At 48.4% G+C, this 24,897-nt stretch overlaps 1 protein-coding gene across 1 annotated transcript in view; it reads right to left on the bottom strand.

The window, feature by feature from the left end:
- The window catches only part of LOC134909954 (interleukin-20 receptor subunit alpha-like), a 100,651-nt gene that overhangs the window by 52,692 nt on the left and 23,062 nt on the right, over positions 1-24,897 (bottom strand). Inside the window, exons 3-4 of the mRNA XM_063917411.1 lie at positions 14,205-14,322; positions 12,620-12,804 (exon numbers count right to left, since the gene is read on the bottom strand). Coding sequence (XP_063773481.1) covers positions 12,620-12,804; positions 14,205-14,322 — 303 coding nt within the window. The remainder of the gene's footprint in view (positions 1-12,619; positions 12,805-14,204; positions 14,323-24,897) is intronic.

The following is a 24,897-nucleotide window of genomic DNA, read 5'->3' as shown; positions in this document are numbered from 1 at the left end:
CCCTCTTTATGTGCCCCCAGTATTTGTGCCTCCTCTTTATTTGCCCCCAGTTGTTGTGCCCCCTCTTTATTTGCCCCCTGTAGTTGTGCCCCCTCTTTATGTACCCCCAGTATTTGTGCCTCCTCTTTATTTGCCCCCAGTTGTTGTGCCCCCTCTTTATTTGCCCCCTGTCGCTGTGCCCCCCCGCTTACAAACACACACACACACACACACAAAATATTAAAAACAATACTTACCACTGCCCCGCTCCTGCTTCTTCTGCTGCTGCTTCTGCTGCTCCGTCAGTCTGGCCGCCCGCTCCTCTCTATGGGAGAGACGTCAATGACGTCTCTCCCATAGCGCCGCACAGACACTAGAGGTCAATAACGACCTCTAGTGTCTGTGCCTGGAGCCGGCTGCAGCGGACGCCCACACACAGCCCACAGCGTCTGCTGCAGCCGTGGAGCGGGGAGCGGAGTGCGGGCAGGCGGCGGTGCCTCCGGGGTGACTGCGGCCGCGCCCCCAGGCCGCAGCGCCCCGGGCAAAGGCACTGCTTGCCCGCACCAAGAACCGCTCCTGTGTACACACCATTAGTATTTGGGTGGGGTGTGTTCAATCTGAAATCTAATTTGCAGTGTAAAAACAAAGCTGCCAGTATTTACACTGCACAAAAACAAAATTACCCACCCAAATCTAACTCTCTCTGCACATGTTATATCTGTGCCCCCCCGCACCCCCCCCCCCCCCCCTCCTCACCTACCTCCCTGCAGTGCACATGGTTTTGCCCATCTGCTTACAAATTTGCTGCTATGATCAGGTATGATTCAGGCCCTATGTCTTGCTGAGGTTTCTTATAAACTGTATTTATTTTATTTATTTGCTTGTTACTGTGATGCCACCTCCCCCTCCCTTTACCATTTGGCTTACACTGTTATGTTTCACCCCCTCTTTCCCTTCTGCACCTCATTTCCTGTGCAAACCCTTAATTAAAAAAAGATCTTACAATAGAACAGGCTCTAGCTCTTTCCATAAAGACCATTCTAATAAGCAGTGGCAAGCCAAATATGCACACTGACATTCCTCTGGCTTGTTCTTTAATGTATAAAATGGTTTACAGAGCTTCATCCTTTGGGTTAATTCATACTCTAGGTAAGATACCCACTGGCTGAGTTTGGAATTGATGCACAGAAAATAAGAATTTACTCACCGGTAATTCTATTTCTCTGACGTCCTAGTGGATGCTGGGAACTCCGTAAGGACCATGGGGAATACACGGGCTCCGCAGGAGACTGGGCACTCTAAAAGAAAGATTAGGTACTATCTGGTGTGCACTGGCTCCTCCCACTATGACCCTCCTCCAGACCTCAGTTAGATTTCTGTGCCCGGCCGAGCTGGATGCACACTAGGGGCTCTCCTGAGCTCCTAGAAAGAAAGTTTATTTTAGGTTTTTTATTTTACAGTGAGACCTGCTGGCAACAGGCTCACTGCATCGAGGGACTAAGGGGAGAAGAGGCGAACCTACCTGCTTGCAGCTAGCTTGGGCTTCTTAGGCTACTGGACACCATTAGCTCCAGAGGGATCGACCGCATGGAACTGCCCTTGGTGTTCGTTCCCGGAGCCGCGCCGCCGTCCCCCTTACAGAGCAAGAAGCAAGAAGAGGTCCGGAAAATCGGCGGCAGAAGACTTCGGTCTTCACCAAGGTAGCGCACAGCACTGCAGCTGTGCGCCATTGCTCCTCATGCACACTTCACACTCCGGTCACTGAGGGTGCAGGGCGCTGGGGGGGGGCGCCCTGAGGGCAATATATGACACCTTGGCTGGCAAATCTACATCATATATAGTCCTAGAGGCTATATAGATGTAAAATTACCCCTGCCAGTATTCCAGAAAAAGCGGGAGAAAGTCAGTTGAAAAAGGGGCGGGGCTTCTCCCTCAGCACACTGGCGCCATTTTCTCTTCACAGTGTAGCTGGAAGACAGCTCCCTAGGCTCTCCCCTGTAGTTTTCAGGCTCAAAGGGTTAAAAAGAGAGGGGGGGCACAAAATTTAGGCGCAATATTGTATATACAAGCAGCTATTGGGAAAAATTCACTCAATATAGTGTTAATCCCAAAATTATATAGCGCTCTGGTGTGTGCTGGCATACTCTCTCTCTGTCTCCCCAAAGGGCTGTGTGGGGTCCTGTCCTCAGTCAGAGCATTCCCTGTGTGTGTGTGCGGTGTGTCGGTACGGCTGTGTCGACATGTTTGATGAGGAGGCTTATGTGATGGCAGAGCAGATGCCGATAAATGTGATGTCGCCCCCTGTGGGGCAGACACCAGAGTGGATGGGTAGGTGGAAGGTATAAACCGACAGTGTCAACTCCTTACATAAAAGGCTGGATGACGTAACAGCTATGGGACAGCCGGCTTCTCAGCCCGCGCCTGCCCAGGCGTCTCAAAGGCCATCAGGGGCTCAAAAACGCCCGCTCCCTCAGATGGCAGACACAGATGTCGACACGGAGTCTGACTCCAGTGTCGACGAGGTTGAGACATATACACAATCCACTAGGAACATCCGTTACATGATCCCGGCAATAAAAAATGTGTTACACATTTCTGACATTAACCCAAGTACCACTAAAAAAGGGTTTTATGTTTGGGGAGAAAAAGCAGGCAGTGTTTTGTTCCCCCATCAAATGAGTGAATGAAGTGTGAAAAAGCGTGGGTTCCCCCGATAAGAAACTGGTAATTTCTAAAAAGTTACTGATGGCGTACCCTTTCCCGCCAGAGGATAAGTTACGCTGGGAGATATCCCCTAGGGTGGATAAGGCGCTCACACGTTTGTCAAAAAAGGTGGCACTGCCGTCTTAGGATACGGCCACTTTGAAGGTACCTGCTGATAAAAAGCAGGAGGCTATCCTTAAGTCTGTATTTACACACTCAGGTACTAGACTGAGACCTGCAGATAGTGCTGCTGCAGCGTGGTCTGTAACCCTGTCAAACAGGGATACTATTTTGCGAACATAAGACGTCGTCTTATATATGAGGGATGCACAGAGGGATATTTTGCCGGCTGGCATCCAGAATTAATGCAATGTCCATTCTGTCAGGAGGGTATTAGAGACCCGACACTGGACAGGTGATGCTGACTTTAAAAGGAACATAGAGCCTTATAAGGGTGAGGAATTGTTTGGGGATGGTCTCTGGGACCTCGTATCCACAGCAACAGCTGGGAAGAAAATTTTTTACCTCAGGTTTCCTCACAGCTTAAGAAAGCACTGTATTATCAGGTACAGTCCTTTCGGCTTCAGAAAAGCAAGTGGGTCAAAGGCGCTTCCTTTCTGCACAGAGACGAGGGAAGAGGGAAAAAGCTGCACCAGTCAGCCAGTTCCCAGAATCAAAATTCTTCCCCCGCTTCCTCTGAGTCCACCGCATGACGCGGGGGCTCCACAGGCGTAGCCAGGTACGGTGGGGGGCCGCCTCAAAAATGTCAGCGATCAGTGGGCTCGCTCACAGGTGGATCCCTGGATCCTTCAAGTAGTATCTCAGGGGTACAAGCTGGAATTCGAGGCGTCTCCCCCCCGCCGTTTCCTCAAATCTGCCTTGCCGACAACTCCCTCAGGCAGGGAGGCTGTGCTAGAGGCAATTCACAAGCTGTATTCCCAGCAGGTGATAGTCAAGGTGCCCCTACTTCAACAAGGACGGGGTTACTATTCCACAATGTTTGTGGTACCGAAACCGGACGGTTCGGTGAGACCCATTTTAAATTTGAAATCCTTGAACACATACATAAAAAAATTCAAGTTCAAGATGGAATCGCTCAGGGCGGTTATTGCAAGCCTGGAGGAGGGGGATTACATGGTATCCCTGGACATCAAGGATGCTTACCTACATGTCCCCATTTACCATCCTCACCAGGAGTACCTCAGATTTGTGGTACAGGATTGCCATTACCAATTCCAAACACTGCCGTTTGGACTGTCCACGGCACCGAGGGTCTTTACCAAGGTAATGGCAGAAATGATTCCTCCTTCGAAAAAAGGGAGTTTTAATTATCCCGTACTTGGACGATCTCCTTATAAAGGTGAGGTCCAAGGAGCAGTTGTTGGTCGGAGTAGCACTATCTCGGGAAGTGCTACAACAGCACGGATGGATTCTATACATTCCAAAGTCACAGCTGGTTCATACCACACGCCTACTGTTCATGGGGATGGTTCTGGACACAGAACAGAAAAAAGTGTTTCTCCCGCAGGAGAAAGCCATGGAGCTGTCATCTCTAGTCAGAGACCTCCTGAAACCAAAACAGGTATCGGTGCATCACTGCACAGGAGTCCTGGGAAAAATGGTAGCTTCTTACGAAGCAAAATTCCATTCGGCAGGTTCCATGCAAGAACCTTTCAGTGGGACCTCTTGGACAAGTGGTTGGGATCGCATCTTCAGATGCATCGGCTGATAACCATGTCTCCAAGGACCAGGGTATCTCTACTGTGGTGGCTGCAGAGTGCTCATCTTCAAGAGGGCCGCAGATTCGGCATACAGGACTGGGTCCTGGTAACCACGGATGCCAGCCTTCGAGGCTGGGGGGCAGTCACACAGGGAAGAAATTTCCAAGGACTTTGGTCAAGTCAGGAGTCGTCCCTACACATAAATATTCTGGAACTGAGAGCCATTTACAATGCCCTAAGTCTGGCAAGGCCTCTGCTTCAAAACCAGCCGGTACTGATTCAATCAGACAACATCACGGCAGTCGCCCATGTAAACCGACAGGACGGCACAAGAAGCAGGATGGCGATGGCAGAAGCCACAAGGATTCTCCGACGGGCGGAAAATCACGTCTTAGCACTGTCAGCAGTGTTCATTCCGGGAGTGGACAACTGGGAAGCAGACTTCCTCAGCAGACATGACCTACACCCGGGAGAGTGGGTACTTCATCCAGAAGTCTTCCAACTGTTGGTAAACCGTTGGGAAAGGCCACAGGTGGACATGATGGCGTCCCGCCTAAACAAAAAACTAGATATTGCGCCAGGTCAAGGGACCCTCAGGCAATAGCTGTGGACGCTCTAGTGACACCGTGGGTGTACCAGTCGGTTTATGTATTCCCTCCTCTGCCTCTCATACCAAAGGTACTGAGAATAATAAGAAAACGAGGAGTAAGAACGATACTCGTGGTTCCGGATGGGCCAAGAAGAGCTTGGTACCCAGAACTTCAAGAAATGATATCAGAGGACCAATGGCCTCTACCGCTCAGACAGGATCTGCTACAGCAGGGGCCCTGTCTGTTCCAAGACTTACCGTGGCTGCGTTTGACGGCATGGCGGTTGAATTCCGGATCCTAAAGGAAAAGGGCATTCCGGAAGAAGTAATTCCTACGCTGATAAAAGCCAGGAAAGAAGTAACCGCAAACCATTATCACCGTATTTGGCGAAAATATGTTGCGTGGTGTGAGGCCAGGAAGGCCCCAACAGAGGAATTTCAGCTGGGTCGTTTTCTGCACTTCCTACAGTCAGGGGTGACTATGGGCCTAAAATTGGGTTCCATTAAGGTCCAGATTTCGGCTCTGTCGATTTTCTTCCAGAAAGAACTGGCTTCACTGCCTGGAGTTCAGACATTTGTAAAGGGAGTGCTACATATTCAGCCCCCTTTTGTGCCTCCTGTGGCACCTTGGGATCTCAACGTGGTGTTGAGTTTCTTAAAATCACATTGGTTTGAGCCACTTAAAACTGTGGATTTGAAATATCTCACGTGGAAAGTGGTCATGTTATTGGCCTTGGCTTCGGCCAGGCGTGTGTCAGAATTGGCGGCTTTGTCATGTAAAAGCCCTTATCTGATTTTCCATATGGATAGGGCAGAATTGAGGACTCGTCCCCAGTTTCTCCCTAAGGTGGTATCAGCTTTTCACTTGAACCAACCTATTGTAGTGCCTGCGGCTACTAGGGACTTGGAAGATTCCAAGTTACTGGACGTAGTCAGGGCCTTAAAAATTTATATTTCCAGGACGGCTGGAGTCAGGAAAACTGACTCGCTTTTTATCCTGTAGGCACCCAACAAAATAGGTGCTCCTGCTTCTAAGCAGACTCTTGCTCGCTGAATTTGTAGCACAATTCAGCTGGAGCATTCTGCGGCTGGATTGCAGCATCCTAAATCAGTAAAAGCCCATTCCACGGGGAAAGTGGGCTCATCTTGGGCGGCTGCCCGAGGGGTCTCGGCTTTACAATTTTGCCGAGCTGCAACTTGGTCAGGGGCAAACACGTTTGCTAAATTCTACCCGGGATTCAAAATCCTTCCTTATTGTGTCAGCTCTTCCGGGCACAGTATCTTAACTGAGGTCTGGAGGAGGGTCATAGTGGGAGGAGCCAGTGTACACCAGATAGTACCTAATCTTTCTTTTAGAGTGCCCAGTCTCCTGCGGAGCCCGTCTATTCCCCATGGTCCTTACGGAGTTCGCAGCATCCACTACGGACTACTAGAAATAGATTTACCGGTGAGTAAAATCTTATTTTCTCGTAGTCCGTAGTGGATGCTGGGAACTCCGTAAGGACCATGGGGAATAGACGGCTCCGCAGGAGACTGGGCACATCTAAAGAAAGATTTAGGACTATCTGGTGTGCACTGGCTCCTCCCACTATGACCCTCCTCCAGACCTCAGTTAGGATACTGTGCCCGGAAGAGCTGACACAATAAGGAAGGATTTTGAATCCCGGGTAAGACTCATACCAGCCACACCAATCACACCGTATAACTCGTGATACTACACCCAGTTAACAGTATGAAATATAACTGAGCCTCTCAACAGATGGCTCAACAATAACCTTTAGTTAGGCAATAACTACATACAAGTATTGCAGACAATCCGCACTTGGGATGGGCGCCCAGCATCCACTACGGACTACGAGAAATAGAATTACCGGTGAGTAAATTCTTATTTTCTCTGACGTCCTAGTGGATGCTGGGAACTCCGTAAGGACCATGGGGATTATACCAAAGCTCCCAAATGGGCGGGAGAGTGCGGATGACTCTGCAGCACCGAATGAGAGAACTCCAGGTCCTCCTCAGCCAGGGTATCAAATTTATAGAATTTTGCAAACGTGTTTGCCCCTGACCAAGTAGCAGCTCGGCAAAGTTGTAAAGCCGAGACCCCTCGGGCAGCCGCCCAAGATGAGCCCACCTTCCTTGTGGAATGGGCTTTTACAGATTTAGGCTGCGGTAGTCCCACCGCAGAATGCGCCAGCTGAATAGTGCTACAAATCCAGCGCGCGATAGTCTGCTTAGAAGCAGGAGCACCCAGTTTGTTGGGTGCATACAGGATAAACAGCGAGTCAGTTTTCCTGACTCCAGCCGTCCTGGAAACATACATTTTCAGGGCCCTGACTACGTCCAGTAACTTGGAATCCTCCAAGTCCCTAGTAGCCGCAGGCACCACAATAGGCTGGTTCAAGTGAAACGCTGATACCACCTTCGGGAGAAACTGAGGACGAGTCCTCAACTCTGCCCTATCCATATGGAAAATCAGATAAGGGCTTTTATAGGACAAAGCCGCCAATTCTGACACACGCCTGGCCGAAGCCAGGGCCAACAGCATGACCACTTTCCACGTGAGATATTTCAAATCCACAGTCTTAAGTGGTTCAAACCAATGTGATTTCAGGAACTCCAAAACCACATTGAGATCCCAAGGTGCCACTGGGGGCACAAAAGGAGGCTGAATATGCAGAACTCCTTTGACAAAAGTCTGAACTTCAGGCAGTGCAGCCAGTTCTTTCTGGAAGAAAATCGACAGGGCCGAAATCTGGACCTTAATGGACCCCAATTTGAGGCCCAACGTCACCCCTGCTTGCAGGAAATGCAGGAATCGACCCAGTTGAAATTCCTCCGTTGGGGCCTTCCTGGCCTCACACCAAGCAACATATTTTTGCCAAATGCGGTGATAATGTTTTGCGGTGACATCCTTCCTGGCTTTGATCAGGGTAGGGATGACTTCCTCCGGAATGCCCTTTTCCTTCAGGATCCGGTGTTCAACCGCCATGCCGTCAAACGTAGCCGCGGTAAGTCTTGGAACAGACAGGGCCCCTGCTGCAGCAGGTCCTGTCTGAGCGGCAGAGGCCAAGGGTCCTCTGAAAGCATCTCTTGAAGTTCCGGGTACCAAGCTCTTCTTGGCCAATCCGGAACCACGAGTATAGTTTTCACTCCTCGCCTTCGTATTATTCTCAGTACCTTGGGAATGAGAGGCAGAGGAGGAAACACATAAACCGACTGGTACACCCACGGTGTTACTAGAGCGTCCACAGCGATCGCCTGAGGGTCCCTTGACCTGGCGCAATATCTTTTTAGCTTTTTGTTGAGGCGGGACGCCATCATGTCCACCTGTGGTCTTTCCCAACGGTTTACCAGCATTTGGAAGACTACTGGATGAAGTCCCCATTCTCCAGGGTGGAGGTCGTGCCTGCTGAGGAAGTCTGCTTCCCAGTTGTCCACTCCCGGAATGAACACTGCTGTCAGTGCTAACACATGATTTTCCGCCCATCGGAGAATCCTTGTGGCTTCTGCCAATGCCCTCCTGTTTCTTGTGTCGCCCTGTCTGTTTACATGGGCGACCGCCGTGATGTTGTCTGATTGGATCAGTACCGGCTGGTTCTGAAGCAGGGGCCTTGCTTGGCTTAGGGCATTGTAAATGGCCCTTAGCTCCAGAATATTTATGTGAAGCGAAATCTCCTGATTTGACCACAGTCCTTGGAAATTTCTTCCCTGTGTGACTGCACCCCAGCCCCGAAGGCTGGCATCCGTGGTCACCAGGACCCAGTCCTGTATTCCGAATCTGCGGCCCTCTAGTAGATGAGCCCTCTGCAGCCACCACAGCAGCGACACCCTGGTCCCTGCCGACAGGGTTATCCGCTGTTGCATCTGGAGATGGGACCCGGACCATTTGTCCAACAGGTCCCACTGGAAAGTCCTTGCGTGGAACCTTCCGAATGGAATTGCTTCGTACGAAGCTACCATTTTTCCCAGGACTCGTGTGCATTGATGTACCGACACCTGTCCCGGTTTTAGGAGGTCTCTGACTAGAGATGACAACTCCTCGGCTTTTTCCACTGGAAGAAACACTTTTTTCTGGTCTGTGTCCAGAATCATTCCCAGGAACAGAAGACGTGTCGTCGGGACCAGCTGTGACTTTGGAATATTGAGAATCCAGCCGTGCTGTTGCAGCACTTCCCGAGAAAGTGCTACCCCCACTACCAACTGTTCCTTGGACCTCGCCTTTATCAGGAGATCGTCCAAGTACGGGATAATTAAAAACTCCCTTCTTGCGAAGGAGTATCATCATGTCGGCCATTACCTTGGTAAAGACCCTCGGTGCCGTGGATAACCCAAACGGCAGCGTCTGGAACTGATAGTGACAGTCCTGTACCACAAACCTGAGGTACTCCTGGTGAGGAGGGTAAATGGGGACATGCAGGTAAGCATCCTTGATGTCCAGAGAGACCCTGTAATCCCCCTCGTCCAGGTTCGCAATAACCGCCCTGAGCGATTCCATCTTGAACTTGAATCTTTTGATATATGTGTTCAAGGATTTTAAATTTAATATGGGTCTCACCGAACCTTCCGGTTTCGGTACCACAAACATTGTGGAATAGTAACCCTTTCCTTGTTGAAGGAGGGGTACCTTGACAATCACTTGCAGTGAATACAGTTTTTAGATAACCACCACACTGCCTCCCTGGCAGAGGGAGTTGCCGGTAAGGCAGATTTTAGGAAACGGCGGGGGGGGAGACGTCTCGTATTCCAGCCTGTACCCCTGAGATACTGTTTGAAGAACCCCGGGATCCGCCTGTGAGAGAGCCCACTGTGCGCTGAAATTTTTGAGACGGGCCCCCACCGTACCCGGGTCCGCCTGAGCAGTCCCAGCGTCATGCTGTGGACTTACCGGACGCAGGGGAGGACTTCTGCTCTTGGGAACTAGCTGTGTGCTGCAGCTTTTTCCCTCTACCTTTTCCTCTTGGCAGAAAAGATGAGCCTCCAGCCCTCTTGCTTTTCTGGGGCCGAAAGGACTGTACCTGATAATACAGTGCTTTCTTTTGCTGTGGGGTAGCTTGTGGCAACCAGTTTGATTTCCCAGCAGTAGCTGTGGAAACGAGGTCTGAAAGACCATCCCCAAACAGTTCCACCCCCTTATAGGGCAAAACTTCCATGTGCCGTTTTGAATCGGCATCGCTTTTACATAGCGCTTATTTGTGATGCCAGCCGGCAAATATCCCTCTGTGCATCACGCATGTATAAGACAGCGTCTTTTATATGCTCTATTGTCAGCAAAATATTGTCCCTATCCATAGTATTATCCGACAGGGAATCTGACCACGCAGCTGCCGCACTGCACCTCCATGCCGAGGCAATAGCTGGTCTCAATATAGTGCCCGTGTGTGTGTATATAGCTTTAAGGGTAGTTTCCTGCTTTCTATCAGCAGGTTCCTTTAGGGCGGCCGTATCCGGAGACGGTAGTGCCACCTTTTTTAATAAGCGTGTCAGCGCTTTATCTACCCTAGGGGGTATTTCCCAACGTGACCTATCCTCTGGCGGAAAAGGGTACGCTGCTTAGAAATTATCCATTTCTTATCGGGGGAAGTCCACGCTTCCTCACACACCTCATATTAATTTCTCAGATGCAGGAAAAACTACAGGTAGTTTTTTCTCACCAAACATAATACCCTTTTTTGTGGTACCTGGGGTATTATCAGAAATGTGTAATACATTTTTCATTGCCTCAATCATGTAACGGGTGGACCTATTGGAGGGTACACTAGTCTCATCGTCGCCGACACTGGAGTCGGTATCCGTGTCGACATCTGTGTCTGTCACCTGAGGTAGCGGGCGTTTTAAAGCCCCTGATGACATTTGAGACGCTGGAACAGGCACAAGCTGAGTAGCCGGCTGTCCTATGTCGTCAAACCTTTTGTGTAAGGAGTTGACACCTTCCATAAGTCCATCCACACAGGTGTCGACCCCGCAGGGGGTGACATCACATTCACAGGCATTTGCTCCGCCTCCACATCATTTTCCTCATCATACATGTCGACACAGCAGTACCGACACACAGCACACACACAGGGAATGCTCTGACAGAGGACAGGACCCCACAAAGCCCTTTGGGGAGACAGAGGGAGAGTATGCCAGCACACACCAGAGCGCTATATATCACAGGGATATTACCTATAGAGAGTGTTTTCCCTTATAGCTGCATTATTATAATATACTGCGCCTAATTTTTGTGCCCCCCTCTCTTTTTAACCCTTTCTGTAGTGCAGGACTGCAGGGGAGAGCCAGGGAGCGATCCTTCCAGCTGAGCTGTGAGGGAAAATGGCGCCAGTGTGCTGAGGGAGATGGCTCCGCCCCTTTTTCGGCGGGCTTTCTCTCGCTATTTTAATCATTCTGGCAGGGGTTAATATACACCTATATAGCCCCTGGGGCTATATATGGTGTCAGTTTGCCAGCCAAGGTGCTATTTATTGCTGCTCAGGGCGCCCCCCCCCCCCCAGCGCCCTGCACCCATCAGTGACCGCAGTGTGTGGTGTGCATGAGGAGCAATGGCGCACAGCTGCAGTGCTGTGCGCTACCTTGGAGAAGACAGAAGTCTTCAGCCGCCGATTTTCCGGACCTTCTTGCTTCTGGCTCTGTAAGGGGGACGGCGGCGCGGCTCCGGGAATGGACGACGAGGTCGGGTCCTGTGTTCGATCCCTCTGGAGCTAATGGTGTCCAGTAGCCTAAGAAGCCCAAGCTACCACCACTTAGGTAGGTTTGCTTCTTCTCCCCTTAGTCCCTCGGTGCAGTGAGCCTGTTGCCAGCAGGTCTCACTGTAAAATAAAAAACCTAAACTATACTTTCTTTCTAGGAGCTCAGGAGAGCCCCTAGTGTGCATCCAGCTCGGCCGGGCACAGAAATCTAACTGAGGCTTGGAGGAGGGTCATGGGGGGAGGAGCCAGTGCACACCAGATAGTCCTAAATCTTTCTTTAGATGTGCCCAGTCTCCTGCGGAGCCGTCTATTCCCCATGGTCCTTACGGAGTTCCCAGCATCCACTAGGACGTCAGAGAAAAGTAGAGGAATCAAATGGAGAAAGAGCAGGAGCCAGGTTTGTTGAAGATTATCAGGCGTAGGGAACTTTTGCTATCTCAAATGAATGAAACCTGTACCAGAAACACTAAATAAATAAAAATACATACATATACTGATAGAGTATTATCATGCAAATATATTTTCATTTTACTATGCTGCAAAGAAATGTAAGTCTTTAGGATGTATACCAGAGGTTCTCAAAACCAGTCCTCAAGACACCCCAATGGTCCAGGTTTTAAATGTATCCATGCTTGGCCACAGGTGACTTAATTAGCACCTCAGTCAATTTGATTTAACCATCTGTGCTGAGCCATAGATATATCTAAAACCTGGACTGTTGGGGTGCCTTGAAGGACCACGTTTGAGAACCTCAGATGTACAGTATATGTAGAAATCATTTATTTAACGACCTACATTGAAATTGACCATAAAGTAGACCATTAATATCCAGAGGTCCCCATTTTCCCATTTACCACAATGGTGCAGAAAAAAACTTGTTTACCAAATAGTGGTTTTCTTAGACGGTTATATAAATTAAATTGAAAAAAATGTATACTTACATCCTCCAAGTCTATTAACTAGCTGCTTTTGTTTTGATCGTGGGGAACAGACTTGGCTAGTTACATTGACCCTACCATAAAAGGTTTTTGCAGAATTACTAGTTTCATTGGTTAAATCACACAGGGTCTCAGTGATATTTGTGCATTCTAATTTTGTCTTGCAATGTAAACTACCAGAAGAACATCTGTGAATACAGGAAACACAATAAAATGTCAATGTGTGGCAACATTTTTTTTTTCAAAGTATAACAGAATAAAAAAGAAAACGATTGCACCATTACAGAAAGAAAAAAGTGTGTCTGCTTTATAGTTGTATTAATATTATTACAGAAGGAAAACAAATCAAAACAAAACATGGAAGCAAATACACCATATGTGTGTAACAGAATGTGAACCCCTTGGGCTTTAATAGTCTGATTAGTGAGTAAGCAGCAAAGTGTTAAACACAAAAGCTGTTTTCTGCCCCAAGCTTTTGTTTTAAAATATATCAGATCACAGATTTCTGGGTTCAATGCATTATAGATTATTAAGTTAACCATACTAGAGCTTAGCCAAGAATTAAATGTAGGCTGTTCGAGATCTTCGGACTGCAGTAAGTTTTATGTAAAGTTAATGAATAGTGGGAATACTGTTTATGGGATCCAGTCTTTAGGTCGACTGCACTTAGGTCGACACTCATTAGGTCGACCACTATTGGTTGAAATGCATTAGGTCGACATGGTCACTAGGTCGACATGCGTTTTTCAAAATTTTCTTCATTTTTTTGAACTTTTTCATACTTTATGATCCACGTGGACTACGATTGGGTATAGTAACCTGCCCGAAGCATTACGAGCGAAGCGAGCCATGCGAGGGGACACGGTGCACTAATTGGGGTCCCCGGTCACTTTACGAAGAAAACGACAACACATTTTTAAAAAACCCTCATGTCGACCTATTGACCGTGTCGACCTATTTCAGGTGTTGACCAATAGTGGTCGACCTAATGACTGTCAAACCTATGATCCAAACCCACTGTTTATAAGACCCATATGACAACTATAGTCTCAAATAAGTGATACCTTTCCTGAGAATGCAATCGCACACTGCACGAGCTGGAGACACATGGGGGGTCATTCCGAGTTGATCGCTAGCTGCAATTGTTCGCAGCGCAGTGACCAGGCTAAAAAACGGCAGTTCTGCGCATGCGGCACAATGCGCACGCACGACGTACGGGCACAATGACCGATGTAGTTTTGCACAGGGTCTAGCGATGGCAACTGACCGTTTTCAGGGAGTGTGCGGAAAACGCAGGCGTGCCAGGAAAAATGCAGGCGTGGCTGGGCAAACGCTGGGCGGGTTTGTGACGTCAAATCCGGAACTGAACAGGCTGAAGTGATCGCAAGCGCTGAGTAGGTTTTGAGCTACTCTGAAACTACACAAAAAAAAATTGTGGCCGCTGTGCGATACAACCGTTCGCACTTCTGCTAAGCTAAAATACACTCCCGGTGGGCGGCGGCATAGCGTTTGCACGGCTGCTAAAAACTGCTAGCAAGCGATCAACTCTGAATGACCCCCATAATTAAGTGAATAAGTTGTAACTCACTCGCAGTATTCCACAATGTAACGTATATCTTCTGATGTTTCGGGTGGCAACCAGCTCAGCTTATTTTTCTTATTTGAAGAAGAGAAAGTTACGTTTCTTGGCGCACAATTAAATTTTGCTGCAAGAGAGATTAAAACAAACCTGTTGATAAACAAAGTATTGTTCTTATGCAGAATCATCATCATATAAAGTATTTTGCATGTTACAAATCAAGCTGCTGAATTATCATTAGACTTCATGAAAAGTTGTTGAGGCTTGAGTTCATTTAATTTAAATTGTTCTAAATTCATATAACATTAAAAAAATATACTTGATTAGTTTAAAGAGCAAGAGCAAAATATGTCAGCAGGAATAAAAGGGTCACAAACATTCCTTGCATTTTTTACATAATTGGTCAAATTAGCAGGTTTTCAAAAATGTGCATCCATAAAGAGCATTCTTAAAAATAGTGGCCAGATAACCATCTTAGGACAGGCATTGGTGGCATCTCAAAGTGTAGAGTTCTGGCAAGGGATCCTGGGGATTCCTTTAAACAAGAAAAGTAGATACTGTGACCCAGTGGTGACTCCTATATGTGGTCTCAAGGGGGGGCTGCCTCTATGCTGCCTGCCTGAGCAGCACCGTGAGTGTAGAAGGAGAAGAAAAAAAAAAAAGGATTTTCTCATTTGCATAAGAAGCAGCACATCAGTGAAGTGTAAGGGAAAGAAAGAAAATGAGACTCCAGCATGCGCACAAGCCCCTGGTTTCAAGGGACTGCAATGGTTGTAGCGCCTAGAAGCACATAATGGCTTGAAGGTATACTTGCGCATGTGCACCCCCTTCTCCTGTGCAGCTGCAACCCCTGCAAGCATATTACAGCTGGCATAAAAGCATGGGAGTGGCTTGCCATTAGAAACACTACCTGCCAATCGCACCCCAGACTGCCTGTCTAGCATGTGATTAGCAGATAGTGCTTCCAGTGAAAAGCCACTGCAATTACTAGGGTCTCATTGGATTTTTACTGGCGGGGGCTGCAGCCCTGTAATCCCTGGGTACACTAACATCTGACACTATTGTAGATTATAGTCTACAATGGTTAATTCCAAATAAAGACTGTGCTAGTTAACACTGTCAAGCTCCTAAAAGCTAAGTTTTTGGAATATTTACAGTTCCTATAGAAAGCTATGGAGACTACTTCTGCAATGAGAAACAGAAGGGCTGCCCTAGGTATGCAGTTAACATACCGCTCGTCGGGATCCCGGCTGTCTCAATACGGACGTCGGGATCCTGACAGGGGTACTATACCGCTGCCAGAATAGGTAGGCGATTCCCCCTCTATGGGTGTCCAGAACACCCATAGAGGAAGAATTGAATCTGTGGTGAGCAAAGATTGCCACCAATCCGGCAAGGGACTTCATTGCACTGGTCCCCCTACCGGCATTCTAGTGCCCGGGATGCCAATGTCTGTATACTGACATTCAGCATCCCAAGTGACGGGATCACAAACTGATCCCTATCTTCTCAGGGCTCTTCTTTCTTCTCTTTTTAATCTTTTATAATAGGACCTATTTAAATAGGTCCTATTGTAAAAGATTAAAAAGAGAAGAAAGAAGAACCCTGAGGAGATAGTAGCAAGAAATGAGTTGAAGGAAAGGCAGTAGCAGAGAACAAGGCATGTGGAGAGAATGGTATTGACTAAGAAAGCATGATAAAAAAAATAATGTGTTATTGTGTAAGAGAATGAATACACTGATACAAGGGGTGTGCAATACGTTCCTGGATGTGCAGTGCATAGGTAGAGTAGACACAATCTGACTGTCTGGTTGTAAACTGTAATCTCTGACTAAAGTCTGTGTGAAATGTCAAAGCACAGAACCACTGCATACCGAAGACGTCAGCATGTTCACGTACTTCACAACTCATTATGGAGCTCAACAAATTCCACTGGAGAGCCATGATCTTTTATGACTACAAGAGTGTTCTGCGACAGCAGGAGAGTTTTGACCAACTGTGAGCTGCTTTTGGGGACGAAGCAGCATCCTGAACTGCTGTGTGTGTTTGAGTTTGTTTCCAGAATTTTAGAGCAGGAGACATTCCCTGGAAGATGAGGAGCACTGCAGCCGACCTGGGCCCGCCATCAACGAGGACAACAATGCTGCCGTGCGAGCCCCAGTTGAGGTGGACGTCAGGGGTGACCATGGGTCAAGTTAGAGAAGATAGAGATCTCATCGGTATCCATCCATGTGATACTCCACGTAAAGTTTGGCCTGAGCCAGGTTTCTGCATGCTGGGTGCCCCATCAGCTGACTCGAGAGCAGAAGGAGTCTCGGGTGACTTGGTGCCGCAACATGCTGGCCAGGTTTGATGGTGGTTGCTCAAGCTAGGTCAAGTAGATTATCATTGGCGATGAATCCTGGATCTACAGTTTCAACCCTGAGACCAAACAATAGTCGGCTCAGTGGACCCCAGTTGTAGGTGCTCTTCCAGAGATGTTCCAACATGAACACAGCGTGGCCAAGCAGATGGTACCACCATACCACTTATGCAACAGCAATCATCACTGAGGACTGGTCCGCCAACCAATGCCTGCTGCAAGTGATGGAGGCATTTCCAGGTGCCATCCAAGAGTTTGCACTCATGGTGCCCTTCTCCATCACGACAATTCACCTGACCACAAGTCCAGGAAAGTGGTGGATTTTTCTGGTTCATGCACACATCCAGGAGCTTGACCATCTTTTGTACAGTCCAGACCTGGCCTCCTATGACTTCTTCATGTTCCCACAAATCAAGCACAAGATGTGTAGGATTAATTTTGAGTCACCGGAAGCTGCAGTGGAGAGCTTCATCCAGCATGTAGAAGACATACCTGCTTCAAACTGGTCCAGCTGATTCACCAAGTGGTTTGAGCACATGCAACTTTGCATAGACTTCTCTGGCAAATATTTAGAAAAATTTTATATTCACTTTGTTTGTAAATGTAATCGTTTTTTTGCATCCAGAAACTTAATGCACACTCCTCGTATATAATTGTATTACTATGAGTCATTCAATATATTAACGTTAGAGCTGCCAGGGGAACTATTCTCTAATACAGGCATTCCCAACCACGGTCCTCAAGGCACACCAACAGTGCAGGTGTTAGTGATATCCAGGCTGCAGCACAGATGGTTAAATCAAAATAACTGAGCTACTAATTAATTCACCTGTGCTGGAGCCTGGATATCACTAAAACCTGCACTGTTAGTGTGCCTTGAGGACCGTGGTTGGGAATGCCTGCTCTAATAGCTAGTAAATGTATCATATCGTGTACATATTGTACTTGTATAATTACTATAAAATTGATGTCCAGCTGATGTGATGTAAGTTAGTACTACAGTAGGTTTGAATAAAACAAGTGAAACAAAACATGTAGTATAGTTTTATTTGGGCCCACTGCTTTCACAGTGAAAGCAAAGAAAAAATAAGATTTTACTTACCGATAAATCTATTTCTCGTAGTCCGTAGTGGATGCTGGGGACTCCGTCAGGACCATGGGGATTAGCGGCTCCGCAGGAGACAGGGCACAAAACTAAAGCTTTAGGATCAGGTGGTGTGTACTGGCTCCTCCCCCTATGACCCTCCTCCAAGCCTCAGTTAGGATACTGTGCCCGGACGAGCGTACACAATAAGGAAGGATATTGAATCCCGGGTAAGACTCATACCAGCCACACCAATCACACCGTATAACTTGTGATCTAAACCCAGTTAACAGTATGACAAACGTAGGAGCCTCTGAACAGACGGCTCACAACAAATAACAACCCGATTTTTTTGTAACAATAACTATGTACAAGTATTGCAGACAATCCGCACTTGGGATGGGCGCCCAGCATCCACTACGGACTACGAGAAATAGATTTATCGGTAAGTAAAATCTTATTTTCTCTAACGTCCTAAGTGGATGCTGGGGACTCCGTCAGGACCATGGGGATTATACCAAAGCTCCCAAACGGGCGGGAGAGTGCGGATGACTCTGCAGCACCGAATGAGAGAACTCCAGGTCCTCTTTAGCCAGGGTATCAAATTTGTAGAATTTTACAAACGTGTTCTCCCCCGACCACGTAGCTGCTCGGCAGAGTTGTAATGCCGAGACCCCTCGGGCAGCCGCCCAGGATGAGCCCACCTTCCTTGTGGAATGGGCCTTGACAGATTTAGGCTGTGGCAGGCCTGCCACAGGATGTGCAAGTTGAATTGTGCTACAAATCCAACGAGCAATCGTCTGCTTAGAAGCAGGAGCACCCAGCTTGTTGGGTGCATACAGTATAAACAGCGAGTCAGATTTTCTGACTCCAGCCGTCCTTGAAATGTATATTTTCAATGCCCTGACAACGTCCAGCAACTTGGAATCTTCCAAATCGCTAGTAGCCGCAGGCACCACAATAGGCCGGTTCAGGTGAAACGCTGACACCACCTTAGGCAGAAACTGAGGACGCGTCCGCAGTTCTGCCCTGTCCGAATGGAAAATCAGATATGGGCTCTTATACGATAAAGCCGCCAATTCTGATACTCTCCTGGCTGAAGCCAGGGCCAGTAGCATGGTTACTTTCCATGTAAGATATTTCAAATCCACCGATTTGAGTGGCTCAAACCAATGGGATTTGAGAAAATCCAAAACTACATTCAGGTCCCACGGAGCCACTGGGGGCACAACCGGGGGCTGTATATGTAGTACTCCTTTTACAAAAGTCTGGACTTCAGGAACTGAAGCCAATTCTTTCTGGAAGAAAATCGACAGGGCCGAAATTTGAACCTTAATGGACCCCAATTTGAGGCCCATAGACAATCCTGTTTGCAGGAAATGTAGGAATCGACCCAGTTGAAATTCCTCCGTGGGGGCCTTCCTGGCCTCACACCACGCAACATATTTTCTCCAAATGCGGTGATAATGTTGTGCAGTCACCTCCTTCCTGGCTTTAACCAGTGTAGGAATGACCTCTTCTGGAATGCCTTTTTCCTTTAGAATTCGGCGTTCAACCGCCATGCCGTCAAACGCAGCCGCGGTAAGTCTTGGAATAGACACGGTCCCTGCTGAATCAGGTCCCGTCTTAGAGGTAGAGGCCACGGATTTTCCGTGAGCATCTCCTGAAGTTCCGGGTACCAAGTTCTTCTTGGCCAATCCGGAGCCACGAGTATCGTTCTTACTCCCCTTTGCCGTATAATTCTCAGTACTTTGGGTATGAGAGGCAGAGGAGGAAACACATACACTGACTGGTACACCCACGGTGTTACCAGAGCGTCCACAGCTATTGCCTGAGGGTCTCTTGACCTGGCGCAATACCTGTCCAGTTTTTTGTTGAGGCGAGACGCCATTATATCCACCTTTGGTTTTTCCCAACGGTTCACAATCATGTGGAAGACTTCTGGATGAAGTCCCCACTCTCCCGGGTGTAGATCGTGTCTGCTGAGGAAGTCTGCTTCCCAGTTGTCTACTTCCGGAATGAACACTGCTGACAGTGCTATCACATGATCTTCCGCCCAGCGAAGGATCCTTGCAGCTTCTGCCATTGCTCTCCTGCTTCTTGTGCCGCCCTGTCTGTTTACGTGGGCGACTGCCGTGATGTTGTCCGACTGGATCAACACCGGCTGACCCTGAAGCAGGGGTTTTGCCAGGCTTAGAGCATTGTAAATTGCTCTTAGCTCCAGTATATTTATATGAAGAGACATCTCCAGGCTTGACCATACTCCCTGGAAGTTTCTTCCCTGTGTGACCGCTCCCCAGCCTCTCAGACTGGCATCCGTGGTCACCAGGACCCAGTCCTGTATGCCGAATCTGCGGCCCTCTAACAGATGAGCAATCTGCAACCACCACAGAAGAGACACCCTTGTCCGTGGCGATAAGGTTATCCGCTGATGCATCTGCAGATGCGATCCGGACCATTTGTCCAGCAGATCCCACTGAAAAGTTCGTGCGTGGAATCTGCCGAATGGAATTGCTTCGTAAGAAGCCACCATCTTTCCCAGGACTCTTGTGCATTGATGCACAGACACTTTTCCTGGTTTTAGGAGGTTCCTGACAAGTTCGGATAACTCCTTGGCTTTCTCCTCCGGAAGAAACACCTTTTTCTGAACCGTGTCCAGAATCATTCCCAGGAACAGCAGACGTGTTGTCGGGGTCAACTGAGATTTTGGAAAATTCAGAATCCACCCGTGTTGTTGCAGCACTACTTGGGTTAGTGCTACTCCGTCCTCCAGCTGTTCTCTGGACCTTGCCCTTATCAGGAGATCGTCCAAGTAAGGGATAATTAATACGCCTCTTCTTCGCAGAAGAATCATCATTTCGGCCATTACCTTGGTAAAGACCTGAGGTGCCGTGGACAATCCAAACGGCAGCGTCTGAAACTGATAATGACAGTTTTGCACCACGAACCTGAGGTACCCTTGATGTGAAGGGCAAATTGGGACATGCAGGTAAGCATCCTTTATGTCCAGGGACACCATAAAGTCCCCTTCTTCCAGATTCGCTATCACTGCTCTGAGTGATTCCATCTTGAACTTGAATTTTTGTATGTACAGGTTCAAAGATTTCAGATTTAGAATAGGTCTTACCGAGCCGTCCGGCTTCGGTACCACAAATAGCGTGGAGTAATACCCCTTTCCCTGTTGTAGGAGGGGTACCTTGACTATCACCTGCTGAGAAAACAGCTTGTGAATGGCTTCCAATACCGTCGCCCTGTCTGAGGGAGACGTTGGCAAAGCAGACTTTAGGAACCGGCGAGGGGGAGACTTCTCGAATTCCAACCTGTAACCCTGAGATACTACCTGCAGGATCCAAGGGTCCACCTGTGAGCAAGCCCACTGTGCGCTGAAATTCCTGAGTCGACCCCCCACCGCTCCTGAGTCCGCTTGTACAGCCCCAGCGTCATGCTGAGGGCTTTGCAGAACCCTGGGAGGGCTTCTGTTCCTGGGCAGGGGCTGCTTGCTGCCCTCTCTTACCCCTTCCTCTGCCCCGGGGCAGATATGACTGTCCTTTTGCCCTCTTGTTCTTATAGGACCGAAAGGACTGTGGCTGAAAAGACGGTGTCTTTTTCTGTTGGGAGGGGGTCTGAGGTAAAAAGGTGGATTTTCCGGCAGTTGCCGTGGCCACCAGATCCGATAGACCTACGCCAAATAATTCTTCCCCTTTATACGGCAATACTTCCATATGTCGTTTGGAATCCGCATCACCTGACCACTGTCGCGTCCATAAACTTCTTCTGGCAGATATGGACATCGCACTTACTCTCGATGCCAGAGTGCAAATATCCCTCTGAGCATCTCGCATATAAAGAAAAGCATCCTTTAATTGCTCTATAGTCAATAAAATACTGTCCCTATCCAGGGTATCAATATTTTCAGTCAGGGAATCCGACCAGACCACCCCAGCACTGCACATCCAGGCTGAGGCGATGGCTGGTCGCAGTATAACACCAGTATGTGTGTATATACTCTTTAGGGTAGTTTCCAGCCTCCTATCAGCTGGATCCTTGAGGGCGGCCGTATCAGGAGACGGTAACGCCACTTGTTTTGATAAGCGTGTGAGCGCCTTATCCACCCTAGGGGGTGTTTCCCAGCGCGCCCTAACCTCTGGCGGGAAAGGGTATAATGCCAATAACTTTTTTGAAATTAGCACTTTTCTATCTGGGTTAACCCACGCTTCATCACATACATCATTCAATTCCTCTGATTCAGGAAAAACTACAGGTAGTTTTTTCACCCCCCACATAATACCCCTTTTTGTGGTACTTGCAGTATCAGAGATATGCAAAGCCTCCTTCATTGCCGTGATCATATAACGTGTGGCTCTACTTGAAAATACGTTTGTTTCTTCACCGTCGACACTAGATTCAGTGTCCGTGTCTGGGTCTGTGTCGACCGACTGAGGTAAAGGGCGTTTTACAGCCCCTGACGGTGTCTGAGACGCCTGGGCAGGTACCAACTGGTTTTCCGGCCGTCTCATGTCGTCAACTGATTTTTGTAATGTGCTGACATTATCACGTAATTCCATAAACAAAGCCATCCATTCCGGTGTCGACTCCCTGGGGGGTGACATCACCATTACCGGCAATTGCTCTGCCTCCACACCAACATCGTCCTCATACATGTCGACACACACGTACCGACACACAGCAGACACACAGGGAATGCTCTTATCGAAGACAGGACCCCACTAGCCCTTTGGGGAGACAGAGGGAGAGTTTGCCAGCACACACCCAAGCGCTATAATATATATGGGAACAACCTTATATAAGTGTTGTATCCTTATAGCAGCTTAAATATATAAAATATCGCCATAAAAAGTGCCCCCCCTCTCTGTTTTACCCTGTTTCTGTAGTGCAGTGCAGGGGAGAGTCCTGGGAGCCTTCCTCACAGCGGAGCTGAGCAGGAAAATGGCGCTGTGTGCTGAGGAGAATAAGCCCCGCCCCCTATTCCGGCGGGCTTTTCTCCCGTAGTTTGTAATATCTGGCAGGGGTTAAATACATCCATATAGCCTCAAGGGCTATATGTGATGTATTTTTTAGCCATAAAAGGTATTTACATTGCTGCCCAGGGCGCCCCCAGCAGCGACCCTGCACCCTCCGTGACCGTTGGTGAGAAGTGTGTGACAAACAATGGCGCACAGCTGCAGTGCTGTGCGCTACCTTCAAGAAGACTGAAGAGCCTTCTGCCGCCGGTTTCTGGACCTTCAATCTTCAGCATCTGCAAGGGGGGTCGGCGGCGCGGCTCCGGGACGAACCACAGGGTGAGACCTGTGTTCCGACTCCCTCTGGAGCTAATGGTGTCCAGTAGCCTAAGAAGCCAATCCATCCTGCACGCAGGTGAGTTGAACTTCTCTCCCCTAAGTCCCTCGATGCAGTGAGCCTGTTGCCAGCAGGACTCACTGAAAATAATAAACCTAAAAACTTTTTCTAAGCAGCTCCTTAAGAGAGCCACCTAGATTGCACCCTGCTCGGACGGGCACAAAAATCTAACTGAGGCTTGGAGGAGGGTCATAGGGGGAGGAGCCAGTACACACCACCTGATCCTAAAGCTTTAGTTTTGTGCCCTGTCTCCTGCGGAGCCGCTAATCCCCATGGTCCTGACGGAGTCCCCAGCATCCACTTAGGACGTTAGAGAAATAGGATTTTAATACCTACCGGTAAATCCATTTCTCCTAGTCCGTAGAGGATGCTGGGGACTCCAAAAGGACCATGGGGTATAGACGGGATCCGCAGGAGACATGGGCACACTATAAGACTTTTAATGGGTGTGAACTGGCTCCTCCCTCTATGCCCCTCCTCCAGACTTCAGTTATAGGAACTGTGCCCAGGGAGACGGACATTTTGAGGGAAATGATTTTTGTTACACTAAGGGTGAGATACATACCAGCTCACACCACAAACACACCGTACAACATGGGTTGTAAGCAATACCAGATAACAGCATGAACTTAAAACAGCAACAAGCTGAACATAACCGTTACACAACCTTCGTGTAACCGAAAACAACAACTAACAATACAACTGCAAGTAACAGTCCGCACTGGGACGGGCGCCCAGCATCCTCTACGGACTAGGAGAAAAGGATTTACCGGTAGGTATTAAAATCCTATTTTCTCTTACGTCCTAGAGGATTCTGGGGACTCCAACAGGACCATGGGGTCTATACCAAAGCTCCAGACTGGGCAGGAGAGTGCGGACGACTCTGCAGCACCGACTGAGCAAACATGAGGTCCTCATCAGCCAGGGTATCAAACTTGTAGAACTTAGCAAAAGTGTTTGAACCCGACCACGTAGCTGCTCGGCAAAGTTGAAGTGCCGAGACCCCTCGGGCAGCTGCCCAAGATGAGCCCACCTTCCTGGTAGAATGGGCCTTCACTGACTTCGGCAACGGCAATCCAGCCGTAGAATGAGCATGCTGAATCGTATTACAAATCCAGCGTGCAATAGTCTGCTTGGAAGCAGGATTTCCAATCTTGTTGGAAGCATACAGGACAAACAGAGCCTCCGTTTTCCTAACAAGAGCCGTTCTGGTGACATAAATTTTCAAAGCTCTCACAACATCGAGAGATTTTGGCACCGCCCCGGCATCCGTAGCCACAAGCACCACAATAGGTTGATTTATGTGAAACGAAGAAACCATCTTCGGCAGAAATTGTTGACGAGTCCGCAATTCCGCTCTATCCACATGGAAAATCAAATATGGGCTCTTGTGAGACAAAGCCGCCAATTCTGACACCCATCTGGCGGACGCCAAGGCTAAAAGCATGACCACTTTCCAAGTGAGAAATTTCAACTCAACCTTTCGCAAAGATTCAAACCAGTGAGACATAAGACATTGTAACACCACGTCAAGATCCCACGGTGCCACGGGTGGCACAAACGGAGGACGGATATGCAGCACTCCCTTCACGAAAGTCTGAACTTCAGGAAGGACGGCCAATTCTTTTTGAAAGAAAACAGATAAAGCCGAAATCTGCACTTTGATGGAACCCAATTTCAGGCCTGCATCCACGCCTGCCTGCAAAAAATGGAGGAAACGCCCTAGCTGAAACTCCTCCGCAGGAGCTTTCTTGGCTTCACACCACGACACATATTTTCTCCAAATACGGTGATAATGCTTTGCCGTGACCTCCTTTCTAGCCTTAAGGAGAGTGGGGATGACTTCCCCAGGAATACCCTTTCGAGCTAGGATTTGGCATTCAACCTCCACGCCGTCA

Source organism: Pseudophryne corroboree, chromosome 4 (assembly GCF_028390025.1).
Source record: "Pseudophryne corroboree isolate aPseCor3 chromosome 4, aPseCor3.hap2, whole genome shotgun sequence".
Classification (NCBI taxonomy): domain Eukaryota; kingdom Metazoa; phylum Chordata; class Amphibia; order Anura; family Myobatrachidae; genus Pseudophryne; species Pseudophryne corroboree.
The sequence above is the reverse complement of the archived record's forward strand: the minus strand, read 5'-3'. Positions and strand labels throughout refer to the sequence as shown.